The sequence below is a fragment of the Patella vulgata genome, chromosome 4, assembly GCF_932274485.2.
Source record: "Patella vulgata chromosome 4, xgPatVulg1.2, whole genome shotgun sequence".
NCBI lineage: Eukaryota > Metazoa > Mollusca > Gastropoda > Patellidae > Patella > Patella vulgata.
In genome coordinates this window covers 74,162,644-74,176,266 of record NC_065882.2, presented here as the reverse complement: position 1 = coordinate 74,176,266, position 13,623 = coordinate 74,162,644, and the positions used below count along the sequence as shown (strand labels likewise).

Genomic DNA, 13,623 nt, shown 5'->3' with positions numbered 1-13,623 from the left:
TTTTTTTTTTTTTTAAATGAGAAAGTCATTACTTGTTTACGTTTTTGCTTTCCGTTATATTCAACTTTATTGTACATACTTAAAACATAAACCCAAAATCAAGTCTACTAAAACACTGAGACTGAACACTGACTGAAAGGAAAATAATTTTCCATATTTAATTCACATAATTGAAATTGGTTTAAAATAAAATTCCATACGACTATGTAATAGCCCTCCATAAAGACAACAATATTTTTAAAAACTAAGCCACTTTCACCAGGTGTATCAAAAATAATAATCATGGTAAACAGTATTTAAAACTAAATCTAGTATCGCCGGTTTATTTATAATTATTTACCGAATTCCAACCAATGCATGTCACACCGTGTCATCGGTATTGGAGATTGCCGGAAATACTGTTTCTTGGGATATTCGGTGTGTTTCTCAGGATATTCGGTGTTCTATCCGGTGTTTATATTGAATGACTATTTAAATCTAACTAACAACTGGTCAGTAAAACCATCAAATCAGTAATCCAATTATTATTTTCCGGATTATCGAAACTACCGTAAATGTGCTAATAATGACCCAGATTCTAAGGTATGCATTATGACGACTATCGTCATCGTATCGTATTCTTAGCTATAATTAATTAACCTGTTCTACGGTTCATTATTTTATCAAAAGGACCGACTGAAGCCGGCAATAATGAGCCGATTACGATCGAATGATTGAAATATTGTCGCCAATGACTTTTAACACGAATCAAATTCTAGTTTATCAGGGGAGGTAATTAATATCACGTGATACAAAATGGAGGTTCTTTCGATATCAATAAAAAAGGCAAATCTGCCAAACTTCGCCATTGTTCGGATAAAAAAGACAGCATGTTCATCTGAATCAGTTTTAATACATTTGAATAGATATACATGTATGGCGGATGTAGGTACATGCTGGATATTTTTTTTACGACTTGCTTGTCGATGTGCGGGCGGGCGTTACATATTTATTTTTTTTCATCAAGACTAATAAATAGACTGCACGCGCAACCAATTTTGCGTGCGGGCGGTGCCCGAGAAACAAGTTATTTTATTTGTGTTGCCTAATATTCACGTCGAAACAACTCAATATTTTAAGCTGGAATTTCATGACAAGGTAATTTCACCATTCCTCTATATTTTGGTGCTTAAATTTTATACATACACAGACTTTTATTTCTGAGACTCTGCTAAATTTGGGATGCTCCCTTTAATGTGTTATAAAACTAACCAGTATGGCGTGTAACGAGGTGATATCAGGAAGTGTTGTTACTATATTTAAATGATGAACCAATTCTTCGACATATAAAATGGCTTCTGATCTGTCTTTTATTACAGTGTATCTTGGGAAGGTTGGTGGGAGCAGACGTTGGTTTATTAATGGTTCAAAACCTACAATGGTTGGATAATCTGAAATAAAATCAAGCAGAATATTCATTACAAGTCATTACTGCTTCGAATTGATGATTGATGATTAAGAAAATTAGGTCCCATACAGTTGGATTACATTAAACTGTAACATTTAGTTTCAACAAAAATATTTGGATCAGCAGGGAATATTTGCTAGGCCGCTACAATCACTGAGAAGGGTGACATCGGTGCCTGGGCAATTAGCTCGCAATATTAACTTTTTTTCCTTCTGCAAATTAAATTCTATAAAAACTTTTCAAAGTATTAGAAAAATAAATATAGGTGTTTGAAGTATAATCTGGACAAAAAATATTTCCTATTGGGGTATAACGTCCTACTATTCTGCTCCGAACTGGGCTATAAAGACGGGCATACGCCATACAGTGTGCTATGAGAGAAATTTTGCCCGGACAGCAGCGCTACGGACTACTCTTATATCGAATTTCAACTGTCAAGGGATCTTTTACGTGTACGCCAATGTGTACACGGGAACTCGGTTTTTCGTCCCATCCGATCGACTAGACAGCTGTCCTTGTCACGCCCTCCATCCTGCATCACTGACAAGGGGAAACCACGTTGGAAATTCGTGATGAACTTTCTCCGCCAATGCAGGGATCGAACACCTGACCTCCAGGCTAGCAAGCCAGCGTCTTACCCACTTAGCCTCAGTGGCCCAAAATGGGTATATAAAATGTGTAAAAGGCATCATTATGCCCAGACCAGTTGACATTATGTAAACAATGCACATGCCCTCGAGCCAATGCAACAAACTAAGAAAATCTGAATAATAAAATCTGCATTTCATAGTACAAATGTGAAACAGATTGTATTTAGATGTCTAATAAGCAAAAAGTCACAACTGCTATAAAAAGTTGATGTGTGTACAAAGTTTTATAAGATATTTTGAACGGTTACGAAATATTCTCCAGAAACATAATCGGGTCTGAAGGACAGACAGATGTAGTCATGGACGGATTAAAAGGCGAAGTCTATTTCAATATCTCTCCCCAACTAACAAAGTAAATGAGGAAAACAATCGTTATATTTATACATACCATTTTTAGTAGCCTCTCTTTCAGCTGGTTGAATACCATAAGGTATTGTAGCTTTAATACTGGTTATAAGTTCTTCTAGTTGAGACAAGATCTTCTGGGCTTGTGGAATACAATCACTCTGAAATAACTAGACAAAAACAAACAACATCAGAGACTGCTACATAGATCAATGGCATGCTATAAACTCTACTCATCTATGGGGTTACAAAAAAATCGTTATATATAATATTGCATTACAGGTTTTCTGAAATACGTAACACAACACGAAAATTAAGATATCACTATTTTCACTTTGTTATTAAAAATAATTTAATTGTATGGAAACACACTTTCTTTTGCTTACTTTAATGACTTAGAATATTTGAATAGTAAAATGACTGACCTTTTCTTTAGTATATATGACTAGTAGTGAATAAAACAACCTATAAAACTTTACTCTACTGTAAACAGCCTGTGCTAAATTATGCTGAAATATTCAAATATTAAACTCCTTTATATAACTAGTAATTCTAGAGCAGTAAATAGGTAGTTCTCTTCTACATGTAAATGGGACATCTTGCTAATTTCAGGGGCAAGTCCTGGGACTACTATTTGACTATGAGGAACATGATCTTGTTATGGCGGAGACAGAGAGAGAGAGGGAGAGAGCTTAAAGTCCACTCGACACAAAGTAGGTCATTTTGGGACTGATATGGATCAATTTGATTTCAATTGTGCGTAGGGGTCTTTAGCAGTGGGAGGAAACTGCAGGTCCGGGAGAAAAGCCACAAGGTTAGATAGGCGACCCTACTCCTTGTCACCAGGGCTGCCGACAACCAGTATCGCAGCGCAATTTGCGATACATACTTTGTCCGTTGCTAATCAAAAATTAAAATCTAACGTTTTTGATTCGTAGTAACTGCGAATCATTAATATGCTTGCCATTTTGGATATTGACAGAAAGATTATCCACAGTTTGAAGACTAGGAGGCTTTCTCAACACTTTCAACGTGTATAAAATGTCAAATAAAATTTTATAAACAAAACTGAATTCTCCGTGTGACATTTTCTTCTCGGACTACCCAGACTCAATTCATAATACAATATCAATGAATATAATACAGGGACATAACTCTATGAATAGGGACTATTAAACCGGAAATAGGGAATCAAGTAGTACCACTCACGTTGCGAGACATGTCAATTTTAAGTACTTATATCAGTATGCATTTTGAAAGCAGTAAATCCAGTGTATCCCCCACGTATTGTAAATAAAATATAAAAAAATAAATACATGTTAACGTATTGTAAAATGATAAATCAAAGTAAGAATTCCCGTAAAATATTATTGCGCGTTTGTCTAGTTAATCGATGTGTGCCCGATTGAACAAAAATAGTATACACGATAAAAAGCAGACGGAATTGTTTTCTAACGAAGATTTCTAAAGTAACGAAGAAATAACAATTAAAATGAGTGGGGCATCGGAAGACACTGCCAAGAATTGGCTTCAGGCATAAGACCTAACCAAAAGTTTACATCACATTCACAAACTGTCACAACTACATGTGGCAGTGCTAAAAAAATGGAAGAATAAAATTTAATCATAATTAAAGTAATATCTAGTTATTTAGGTTGTTTTATGTTGAAACTGAAAAATTGCTAACCAATTTTTAGCTTTGCTAATCAAATTTGGCAAAATTGGACTTTTTGATTAGCAGTGCTGCTAATCAACTGTGAAAAATTACTGATAGCCCTGCTTGTCACATACAACTGGGGAATTGAAACCACGCCAGTTGACTCAACGACAGACCTTATGATACAACGCGCACGCGCTAACTATTCGGTCATCCAAAACCCTATGGTTGGGGGAGTGGGGGCGATTTATCTTTAAAATTTTACAATATATTGATAATTCATGAATTAGTGATGATGAAAAGTATGTTGTTGAAAATATTGTTGATGAAATCCTGTATTCTATTTACCTCTTGTTCTACAGCACTGTCTCTTTCTTCACCAGGTTTACTTCTTGTTGACTTATAACAGGAATAGAAATTTACAAAAACTGTTTTAATAATATGTTTATATAATATAACTTCATATTGCCCTTTCGATGGATAATATTATTAGTTCTATGCTATTATGAAACATTTGGAATAAATATTGAGAAGAATCTGTTGTTAATTATTGTAAGGGGGAATAACTCTATTTAGCCGACAATCGATACCATAAATCTGAAAGGTTTTAAGTGGCACTTATGACCCAAAAAGCTTTGTTTGCGTAGGATCCCTAACCACATTGGGGGGGGGGGGGGGGTCTGTATGCAAATTTTCAGAACTGTAAGGTTGTAACTTCCACAAATAAATTGCGTTTAAAAATGTTGATATTCTAACTGCATTATGAAGATTGCAATAGGTTTATCTCTCATACAGTGACTAGCACTTTACTATGACTATGCGATGAGTTTGTTTTATGATATGGATTTGAATAAATATTAATATCGGGTTGATAATTATAAGGGAAATAACTCTATTTTATAGCTGTCTGCCAGCAATGCACAATTTCTGATCTCAATTCAAAGTCACTAGCTTCATTATAACTGATTGTTATGTTTCACAAGCTACAATGACTACAACCCTGATAGATATATATCAAACATAAAACTGCTGGCAGTCATAATAATAACTTTCTTCAAGTGTAAAATGGCTATCAGGTATAACCAACGCATAATATGATTCCCATGAAAATATGGGCATATAAAAAAATTATCTCACTCACTCTTAAAGTTTTGTTTAATTCTTCTTCTACTTCTTTCATCATACCAGTTGTTCTTACATCTGTCAGATCATACGCCATTTTAAAACCGTAAGACATCGGTTGAAAATCTTCCTACAAAGAAACAATTATTTAGAGATGATGTTGGTTAAATAAACAGGAATCTTTTATCCAAAAATTGTCTAATCCCAATCAATATTTTAGAATACTTTTGTGAATGATTTGAATTTTAAGATATATTATTTGTCATATTATTTTCAATGGGGACAGGTATTACCGGTACCCTATTCTCTGCCAAAATATCATTTTAACCTGCAAATCCATTATTATACACAATAACCACAATCACCTTGGAGCCACACAGAGACCTCTTACAGCCACTGTTGCTCAATGAGTATGATGCAGGATCACACGAGGGGAACTTCTGCATTCATTCCTGATGTTAGATGAGAAAGTCCCTAGGGATTTTTAGTCTGGTTTCCCACTTATCAATATTGCTGTATTGAGGTCCTTATAATGAAATGAAATGGGGTTTAATGTCCTATTGTTCCGCTCCGACTGGGCTAATGAAGATGAGCATAGGCCATACTGTGTGCTAGGAGGGAAGTTTTGTCAGGACAGTGTTGCTATTGCCTACTCTTATACTGAATTTCAACAGTCAAGGAATCTTTTACGTGTGTGCCAATGTGTGGACCAGGCCTCAGATTTTTGTCCCATCCGAACGACTACACCTTGTCTCTTACCAGACCCTCTGTCCTGACAAGGGGAAACATGCCAGAAAATTGTGATTAACAATCTCTGTCAACCCAGGGATTGAACACGCAACCTTCAGGTTAGCAAACCAATGTCTTACTCACTGAGCCTCTGTGGCTTCCCCTTCAATAGGAAAGCTTCTAGTCCTTAAAATGGGATGAAAAACAAGGTACTGTGTATACCAATGACAGTCAATTAAAGGCCCCCTGACAAAGATTTCACTAGGCCGGTTGATACAGAAAACATGAACACTAAACCCCCATATCATTTCACATACTGCGACCTCGTAACAACATTATTTACCTCTTCAAATACACTGGCTCTATTGACTCTTTCTCTTATAACATCGACTATCTTCAACATACAAATACTAAAAGCTTTTAATGTTCTATCTTCTATAATATACGGATTATGGAGAAACAGATTGGTAAAAACAGTTTGAGCTAAAGAATGTCCCTCTAGCCATGTCACCTGAAAATATTAAATGGAAAATATTATAGACTCTGATCGTTATTTGAAGGAATTTGAAACCATTTCAAAGTACAATACTGTGGAAGTTAAGATACAAAAGGAATGTAAGTCCTAAAAATGTTTAATTCCATTTGGTATCTAAAGCCAATATAAACAGTAGGTGTTATGCAGAAATCTTTTGATGGGCCTCATTGTCATCCACCTAAGTCAAGAGAGAGAGAGAGACAGAGAGAGAGAGAAATGGGGTTTAACGTCCACTTGACACAAACTAGGTCATTCCGGGACAAAAAAATGGTTCAATTTTATTTTAATACATGTAATTCACTTGCGTGTAGGGGTCTTTAGCAGTGGTAAATCGGATGACCCGGAGAAAACTCACAAGGTTTGACAGGCGACCATACTCTTTGTCACATACAACTGGGGAATCGAAACCATGCCAGTTGACTCAATGACAGGCCTTATGATACAGCACGCATGTGCTAACCATTCGGCCATCCAACCCCATACCTGAAGCCAAACTGGGAGAATTTCTACTGTTGCTTATTGAACTTCTGTGTTTATTCCCTTCCTTGACAATTCACAGGAAACATTGATATCAACAAAAACATTGATATACAAAAATACATGTTATTTTGAAATAGCAAAATCTATAATAAAGCAAGAATACAAAATTTAATTTGTATTAAATCATAACTGAACAGGTAGTTTTTAATTGCAATTGTTTTTTGTTGTGAGAACTGGGTAATATCCTCACCAAACAAGCCATAGTAGCATCCATAACACCAATAAGTTCTGCTGCTGTGAAGTTATTCACTTTTAACTGACCTGCCTGAAATATAACAAAATATAGAATGTATTTATTAAATAATCATTAACTCTAGTCTTGTAAAAATTAATTTTGTATTCACATTAAATGAACCACATTTGAAGAGATAATTTCACTGATTACTGTCTTTGATCAAATATAATTGCGGTTTGTTTAAGAATCCAGGAATTTTTGCAGGAGGGGGTTTGCCCGGTAAATGAATCATGTATCTTTGGGGAAGAGGAGGGGGGGGGATTTCGGCCTAAAATTTTTTTGAGAAACACATGGTCTCTATCGTCATTTTGGCGTATATACACATAGCTTTTTAAAGACAGAAATCCAACATCCTGTTTGATGTCAATTTTTTATTATGAATTAATACGATGACAATGTGATTCCGTTTCATTGGTGCAAAGCATTAATTGTGATATCACATATGGTGACAATTTTCTCATAAAAAGTGTTGTTTTACAAATTTTTTATATAGCTGACTGGATCCGCCCCTGGAAACAGCAACAAAGCGTTTAACTACTTATCGTCTAACAAAATTGATTATTGTAGCCTCTTGTTTCTTGACAAGAAATATGAACAACAGGCCTGCAGACAGACCTGGGTGACAAAAAAATTCGACCACATTAAAATATGGGTGTATGAAAAGGATCAGTACTTTATTCAGAATTATAACAATGGAATACTGCTTTTGTGATTTTGAAAGTGGCAAATTCATAAATTTTCCATTTAATTTTTCATGTACATGTATTATGTTCATAAGACTTCATACATTTGAACATAAAGGGGGGAATAACTCCATGATTTGCAATCCAAATATTCTGAACAAAATCATCAAATTTGAAAAAAATTAGATTGAGATCTTTAACTATTAACTCTGCAAAATAAGTTCCTACCTCAACAGCTTGTTCAAATGTTAAAACTTTACGTTTAATTTGATTACACATCATGCCAGCATCCATTTTTGGATCCATCATTTCAATGGCTGACATGGCTTCAAATAAACCAAACCTATCAAGAAAAAGAAAACAGAATGATAATCTAATATCAATAGTTTAATTTCACTGAAATGAGAAAGAAATGGGGTTTAACATCCATTCGACACAAACTAGGACATTTCGGGACTAACACATGGTTCAATTTATTTCAATAATTCGCTTGCACATAGGGGTCTTTCACTCTTTAGCAGTGGGAGGAAACCAGAGGACCTGGAGAAAACCCATGAGGTTGGACAGGCGACCCTTCTCCTTGTCACGTACAACCAGGGAATCAAAACCACACCAGTTGACTCAATGAAAGATCGTATGATACAGTGGGCACATGCTAACCATTCGGTCATCCAATCCCCCTTCGCTAAACTACATTTGGGCGATTGCTAATGCCTTGCAAACTACAATATTAATAGTTTAATTTCACTGAACTGCATTTGAGGGATTGTTAATGCCTTGCAAACTACAATATCATGACAGATGAATGGCAAAAATAACAACACAACACTGATTAATTTCTTGCACATTTTGTCTTTTTATAAAGCATCTAGAAAATGCCCATAATTGAAGTTAGTCAAAGGTATTGATCAATTGAAACTACATGTATACACGAAGTTTCATCACTGCCCCTCACTTAGGAGGTTCATGTTATTACATTCTAAATTTTCGACCGGTGAAATTAATTATCTCTGCTTAGCTTAAGCAAACAATGCTCATCATCAAGTCATTCAAGGCAAGCACCTAAAAAAACATTACACAAAGTTTGAACAGTCTACCTCAGTAGAAGCAGAATTATTGAGTCCATAAAAGTATGAAGGATGGACAGACATAAGAAGCATGATCCCCGCTTTCTTCAAAAAGGTAGGGGACAAAAATTATACCAGGTAGAAACTTACGAAGAATCATGCAGTAATTCACCAAGGTCCAAATCTGAGGACGCCTTCATAAAATCTTCTGTTACATCCTGCCAAACGTAACCAGGTTTTACTGTGGTATTGTTGATTTGACCACCAGTTAGATTTGATGAGTTGGATACACTCATCTTGATTTGATGGATGTTCTCAGTTCTCACTGCTTTCAACACTTAGGAATCATATCAATCTGAAATATACATGTATTTTTTCTTAAAAAAATGGAAAATGGATATCATGCTCCTCTTGAATTATTCTTTGTTTTAACTTTGTCAATTAATTAGGAATCATATCAATCTGAAACTTACATGTATATTTATAAACAAGGGCCATAACTTCAGAAGAAATTAACGGAAATTATTGAAATTGAATAGGCTTCTTCATCTCACTAATGTAAACAGCATATATCAATTTCAAAACAATCAGATGATAAATGTAGTCTTTACAGTGTTCAGAAGACATTTTTGACAACGGACGGTCGGACCGATGGGCCGACGACAATATACGACCACATTTTTTTTTTTTTTTAAAAACAAAATGAATCATACAATTTAGATCTAAATCAAAATCAATTCAGAAAAAGAAAATTATTTAATATTATTTTTATCACTTGAGAAACTTAATTTATGAAGGCTTTTATTTGACAACAATCACATCAGCTTTGCTTTTCTCAGGCAATGCCTGTTTCACAGGATTAGAAATTCACGCGAATCTCTGAATCTAATTTACGCACAGATTCTCGCAAGAGCTTACGCGTAAAATTTTTCGACAAAAAAAAAAATCTTTTAGAATTGTCGAGTCTGACTATTGAATGTCAGTCAGGGTCAGTGTTCATCATGGGGCTGTATTTTGTCGGCTTTAGCCGATTGATGTTTATTCAAGTCGATTGGTAAAACAATGAATCGGCCATTATGGTATTGTAAATAATCAATCTACTTTTGGCTAATTTACAACAGGTTAATTTTTACTTGTTAATTAAGAAGACAATCAATTTGCTTGTCGGCTACAACAACAATCATACCTTAGTGAGAATCGGACATATGTGGTTCATAATCCGAGTAATTAACACATTTAACGGTGATTTTGATAATTCGGTAAAATAAACAAAACAAGCTTGCTGATTATTCATAATAGGTTTAGTAAAATAAGCCACGTGGCCATTGAAGACAGCCCCCAGCATGGTTTCCGAATGATTTTTTTATTTTATACAATACTGACAGGGGCTTAATTCTAAAAACATTATTGAAGGCTATATCATAGTCGTACAGAATTTTATTTTATAGAAATTTCAGTTATGGTTGTCACGTGATTTTGCCGTTTGTCTATCATCGACGAATGAATAAAAACTCTTGCTAGTTACGTGACAGACAAAGGACTACAAATTGTGTTATAAAGAAATGCCAGGGCGCGGTATCTGCTTAATTTGGCTATGGCATTTTCTGATACTGGCAATAATAGTCAGTATTTATTATTAAGATTAGAAAGATTCGCGCAGATTGCATATATGAGAATCCTCTTACAGTCTTAGATTCTCGCAAAAAATGACGAATTCCTAGCCCTGTAAGCCTGTTCTGTTACATAGGCCTATTAATTATCATTGGCATGGTATTGGGAAGTATAGCAAAGGCTGGAATTTGCTTTATATTGGCAACATAAACTAACCCTAAGTACAGTAAATTTGTAGCACCATCGAGCAGAATGCAGACTGTATGTTCTACAGCAAACGTCCCCGACTGGTGACAGTCCTTTCACTTCAGCATTTCACTGTTATGTAAACAGATTTCCACACTTTACTCCTCAAAAATAGAAATACCGTGTCGGCGTGTATGTGAAATAGCTATATTTAACTTCCGCTTCCACCGATGTGATATCGCCGACAATTTCTTGTTCTATTTAGAAAAAATATTTTCATAGAAATACCCAAAATATACCTTAATTATACATAACTGTTTTCTACATGGAGGTTGACATCTTTTCGTTTCGGGCTAACGTTTTAAACGCTTTTCATTGGACAAAATATTCTTTCATTACCTTAGAGTTATCCCGACTTTTGTAGTCTCGATTGATAGAGTTTTTATTATTACAACCGGCTTATTAGGATTCCTCTCCCCCTCTCTACTTTTGAGCAAGTTCGATTACTCTGCTTTTTGGAGAAAGCTACCAGGCGTATTCAAGGGAATTGTAATTCTCCGAAATCACTGAATACTCTTTCCAAGTTCCGTGACACGCGAGACTACCCGCGTTCTAAAGACTGTGTTTTGTGTTTGTTTATATAATAATATAAAGATTATTAAATTTTAGTCAGCTGTCACGTGAATAAGCTGTGATATACAATCAGTGTCGAATGATCTAGTAGTATTGTGTGGTTTATTTGGAGTAGTAGGCTAAAGTCTTCCGTGTGGTATCTTTCATATCAATATTGCATACGCTGATATTGCATGAGCCTTTTCGTTGTGGACAACGAATACGTTGGACTAGGTTAACGTTTGGTGGATAAGATGTTTCTCCAAAATATTAAAGTCAACGGAATCGGAACTTTGGTATATACTTTTTTAGTGGTATTTGCCTTTCTAGCAATCCAGTGTCAGGGCCGTAGTGTGAACAAACCGTTTGATATAAATCGAGTCAGAAAAGAGGTACGGACTTACAAAGATGTTGCCAATCAAATCATAAATCTATCTCTTAAGGGCGCTGCCCAGAACCAGAGCTACAATCGTCTTGCAGACTTTACAGATAAGTTTGGTAGTAGAATCGCCGGTTCCCAGAATCTAGAAAATGCCATCGATTACATGCTAATAGAACTAATGAAAGATGGATTAGAAAATGTTCATGGCGAAAAGGCTATGGTGCCACATTGGGTGAGAGGAAATGAATCTGCTGTGATGCTACAACCGAGATTCCATCCCCTGCCAATCCTTGGTTTAGGTGGAAGTATTGCTACTCCACCAGAAGGTATAGAAGCAGAGGTTCTTGTTGTACGTACCTTCGACGAACTGAAGAAAAAAGCAGACCAAGCTAAAGGAAAGATCGTGGTTTTTAATCAGATATGGGTTAGTTATGGGGTATCTGTTCAGTACAGGGCCCTTGGAGCTGCAGAAGCATCAAAGGTAGGAGCGTTAGCTTCGTTGATACGAAGTGTTACTCCTTTGTCAATTGACAGTCCCCATACTGGCTGGCAGGATTATCAAACTAATGTTACCAAGATCCCAACAGCGAGCATTACCGTGGAAGATGCCGAAATGATGTGGAGGATGTCCCAAAGAGGAGAAAAAATTGTGGTTCGTTTGAAAATGGAAGCACAGAGTTTACCGCCAGTAGAATCAAGGAACACAGTGGCCGAAATTCGAGGCAGTACGTACCCAGATGAAGTGGTACTCGTTAGTGGTCATTTGGATAGCTGGGATGTTGGTCAAGGCGCCATGGATGATGGTGGTGGGGCTTTTATTTCCTGGCAGGCTCTGTCTTTGATTCGACAATTGAACTTGAGACCCAAGCGCACTTTACGAGCTGTTCTTTGGACAGCGGAGGAAGAGGGGCTTGTTGGATCACAGGAGTATTACAATGCCCACAAATCGGAAGCGAGTAAATTTGATTTGGTTTTGGAGTCCGATGAAGGAACCTTTACGCCGAACGGTCTTATATTTGGTGGAAGTAAATCTGCGGGGGAAGTAATGGCTGAAGTACTGAAATTACTCCAACCAATAAATGCATCTAAATTAATTTTGGGAGGGGCGGGTGGTGATATTTCCTATTTTATGCAAGTTGGTGTCCCAGGTGGAAATCTCCTAAACGAAAACCAAGACTATTTTTATTACCATCATACTAACGGCGATACGATGACGGTTGAGGATCCCCACCAATTGAACTTGTGTTCAGCTGTTTGGGCTGTGATAGCGTATACCGTTGCCGATCTTGATGATATGCTACCTCGAGATACAACGCTCAAATCCAAACCAACTTTTATAGGTTGATAAATCATTAGTTATTTACTTGTTATTATTATTAAAAGACTTTATTTGTTAAATGTTATGTGGCTTTATCTTACAAGTTTTTTTTATGTAAAATCAGCAGTAGTTTCTCACGTGAGGGCAGATTACTATTAAAACATGGACTTATTTCTTCTGATAGCTGAAGCTGAAGTAAGCACGTGATCCATTCATGGCATAAAAAAATACAATATGCAGAGTGGGATCTTACAAATTCCTTATGTTGCATTTCTGGGCCACATATTTTCCGGTCTATTGGGTATTGCAATATACTTTATTTTGGAGAATATAAGGAACGATTCAAGGCCAGGTAACTTCATTCCCAGTAGATGTTTATTCCCCATAATATTACTAACGGGGTTAGCAGCCTAAATATTAGCCACGCCTTGTTTATGGATTGATATGGCAATAGACTTTATTTTGGAGAAAAAAGGATCGATTCAGGGACAGGTAACTTCATTC

General features: G+C 35.9%; 2 protein-coding genes across 2 annotated transcripts in view; one reads left to right on the top strand and one right to left on the bottom strand.

The window, feature by feature from the left end:
- Nucleotides 1-11,244, bottom strand: part of LOC126818057 (N-alpha-acetyltransferase 35, NatC auxiliary subunit) — a 15,178-nt gene extending 3,934 nt beyond the window's left edge. Inside the window, exons 1-10 of the mRNA XM_056100301.1 lie at nucleotides 11,107-11,244; nucleotides 9,161-9,365; nucleotides 8,172-8,286; nucleotides 7,216-7,290; nucleotides 6,294-6,461; nucleotides 5,241-5,351; nucleotides 4,448-4,498; nucleotides 2,868-2,951; nucleotides 2,486-2,612; nucleotides 1,252-1,430 (exon numbers count right to left, since the gene is read on the bottom strand). Of these exons, the coding sequence (XP_055956276.1) occupies nucleotides 1,252-1,430; nucleotides 2,486-2,612; nucleotides 2,868-2,951; nucleotides 4,448-4,498; nucleotides 5,241-5,351; nucleotides 6,294-6,461; nucleotides 7,216-7,290; nucleotides 8,172-8,286; nucleotides 9,161-9,306 (1,056 nt within the window). The 5' untranslated portion in view covers nucleotides 9,307-9,365; nucleotides 11,107-11,244. The remainder of the gene's footprint in view (nucleotides 1-1,251; nucleotides 1,431-2,485; nucleotides 2,613-2,867; nucleotides 2,952-4,447; nucleotides 4,499-5,240; nucleotides 5,352-6,293; nucleotides 6,462-7,215; nucleotides 7,291-8,171; nucleotides 8,287-9,160; nucleotides 9,366-11,106) is intronic.
- LOC126819781 (carboxypeptidase Q) lies at nucleotides 11,239-13,199 on the top strand. The gene has a single exon (XM_050548015.2). The coding sequence runs from the start codon at nucleotides 11,674-11,676 to the stop codon at nucleotides 13,144-13,146; it is 1,473 nt and encodes a 490-aa protein (XP_050403972.2). The 5' UTR covers nucleotides 11,239-11,673; the 3' UTR covers nucleotides 13,147-13,199.
- Nucleotides 13,200-13,623: the final 424 nt, after the last annotated feature.

Excerpts from the sequence above, each read along its gene's own strand:
- LOC126819781 (XM_050548015.2), top strand. The coding sequence starts at position 11,674 with ATGTTTCTCCAAAATATTAAAGTCAACGGAATCGGAACTTTGGTATAT.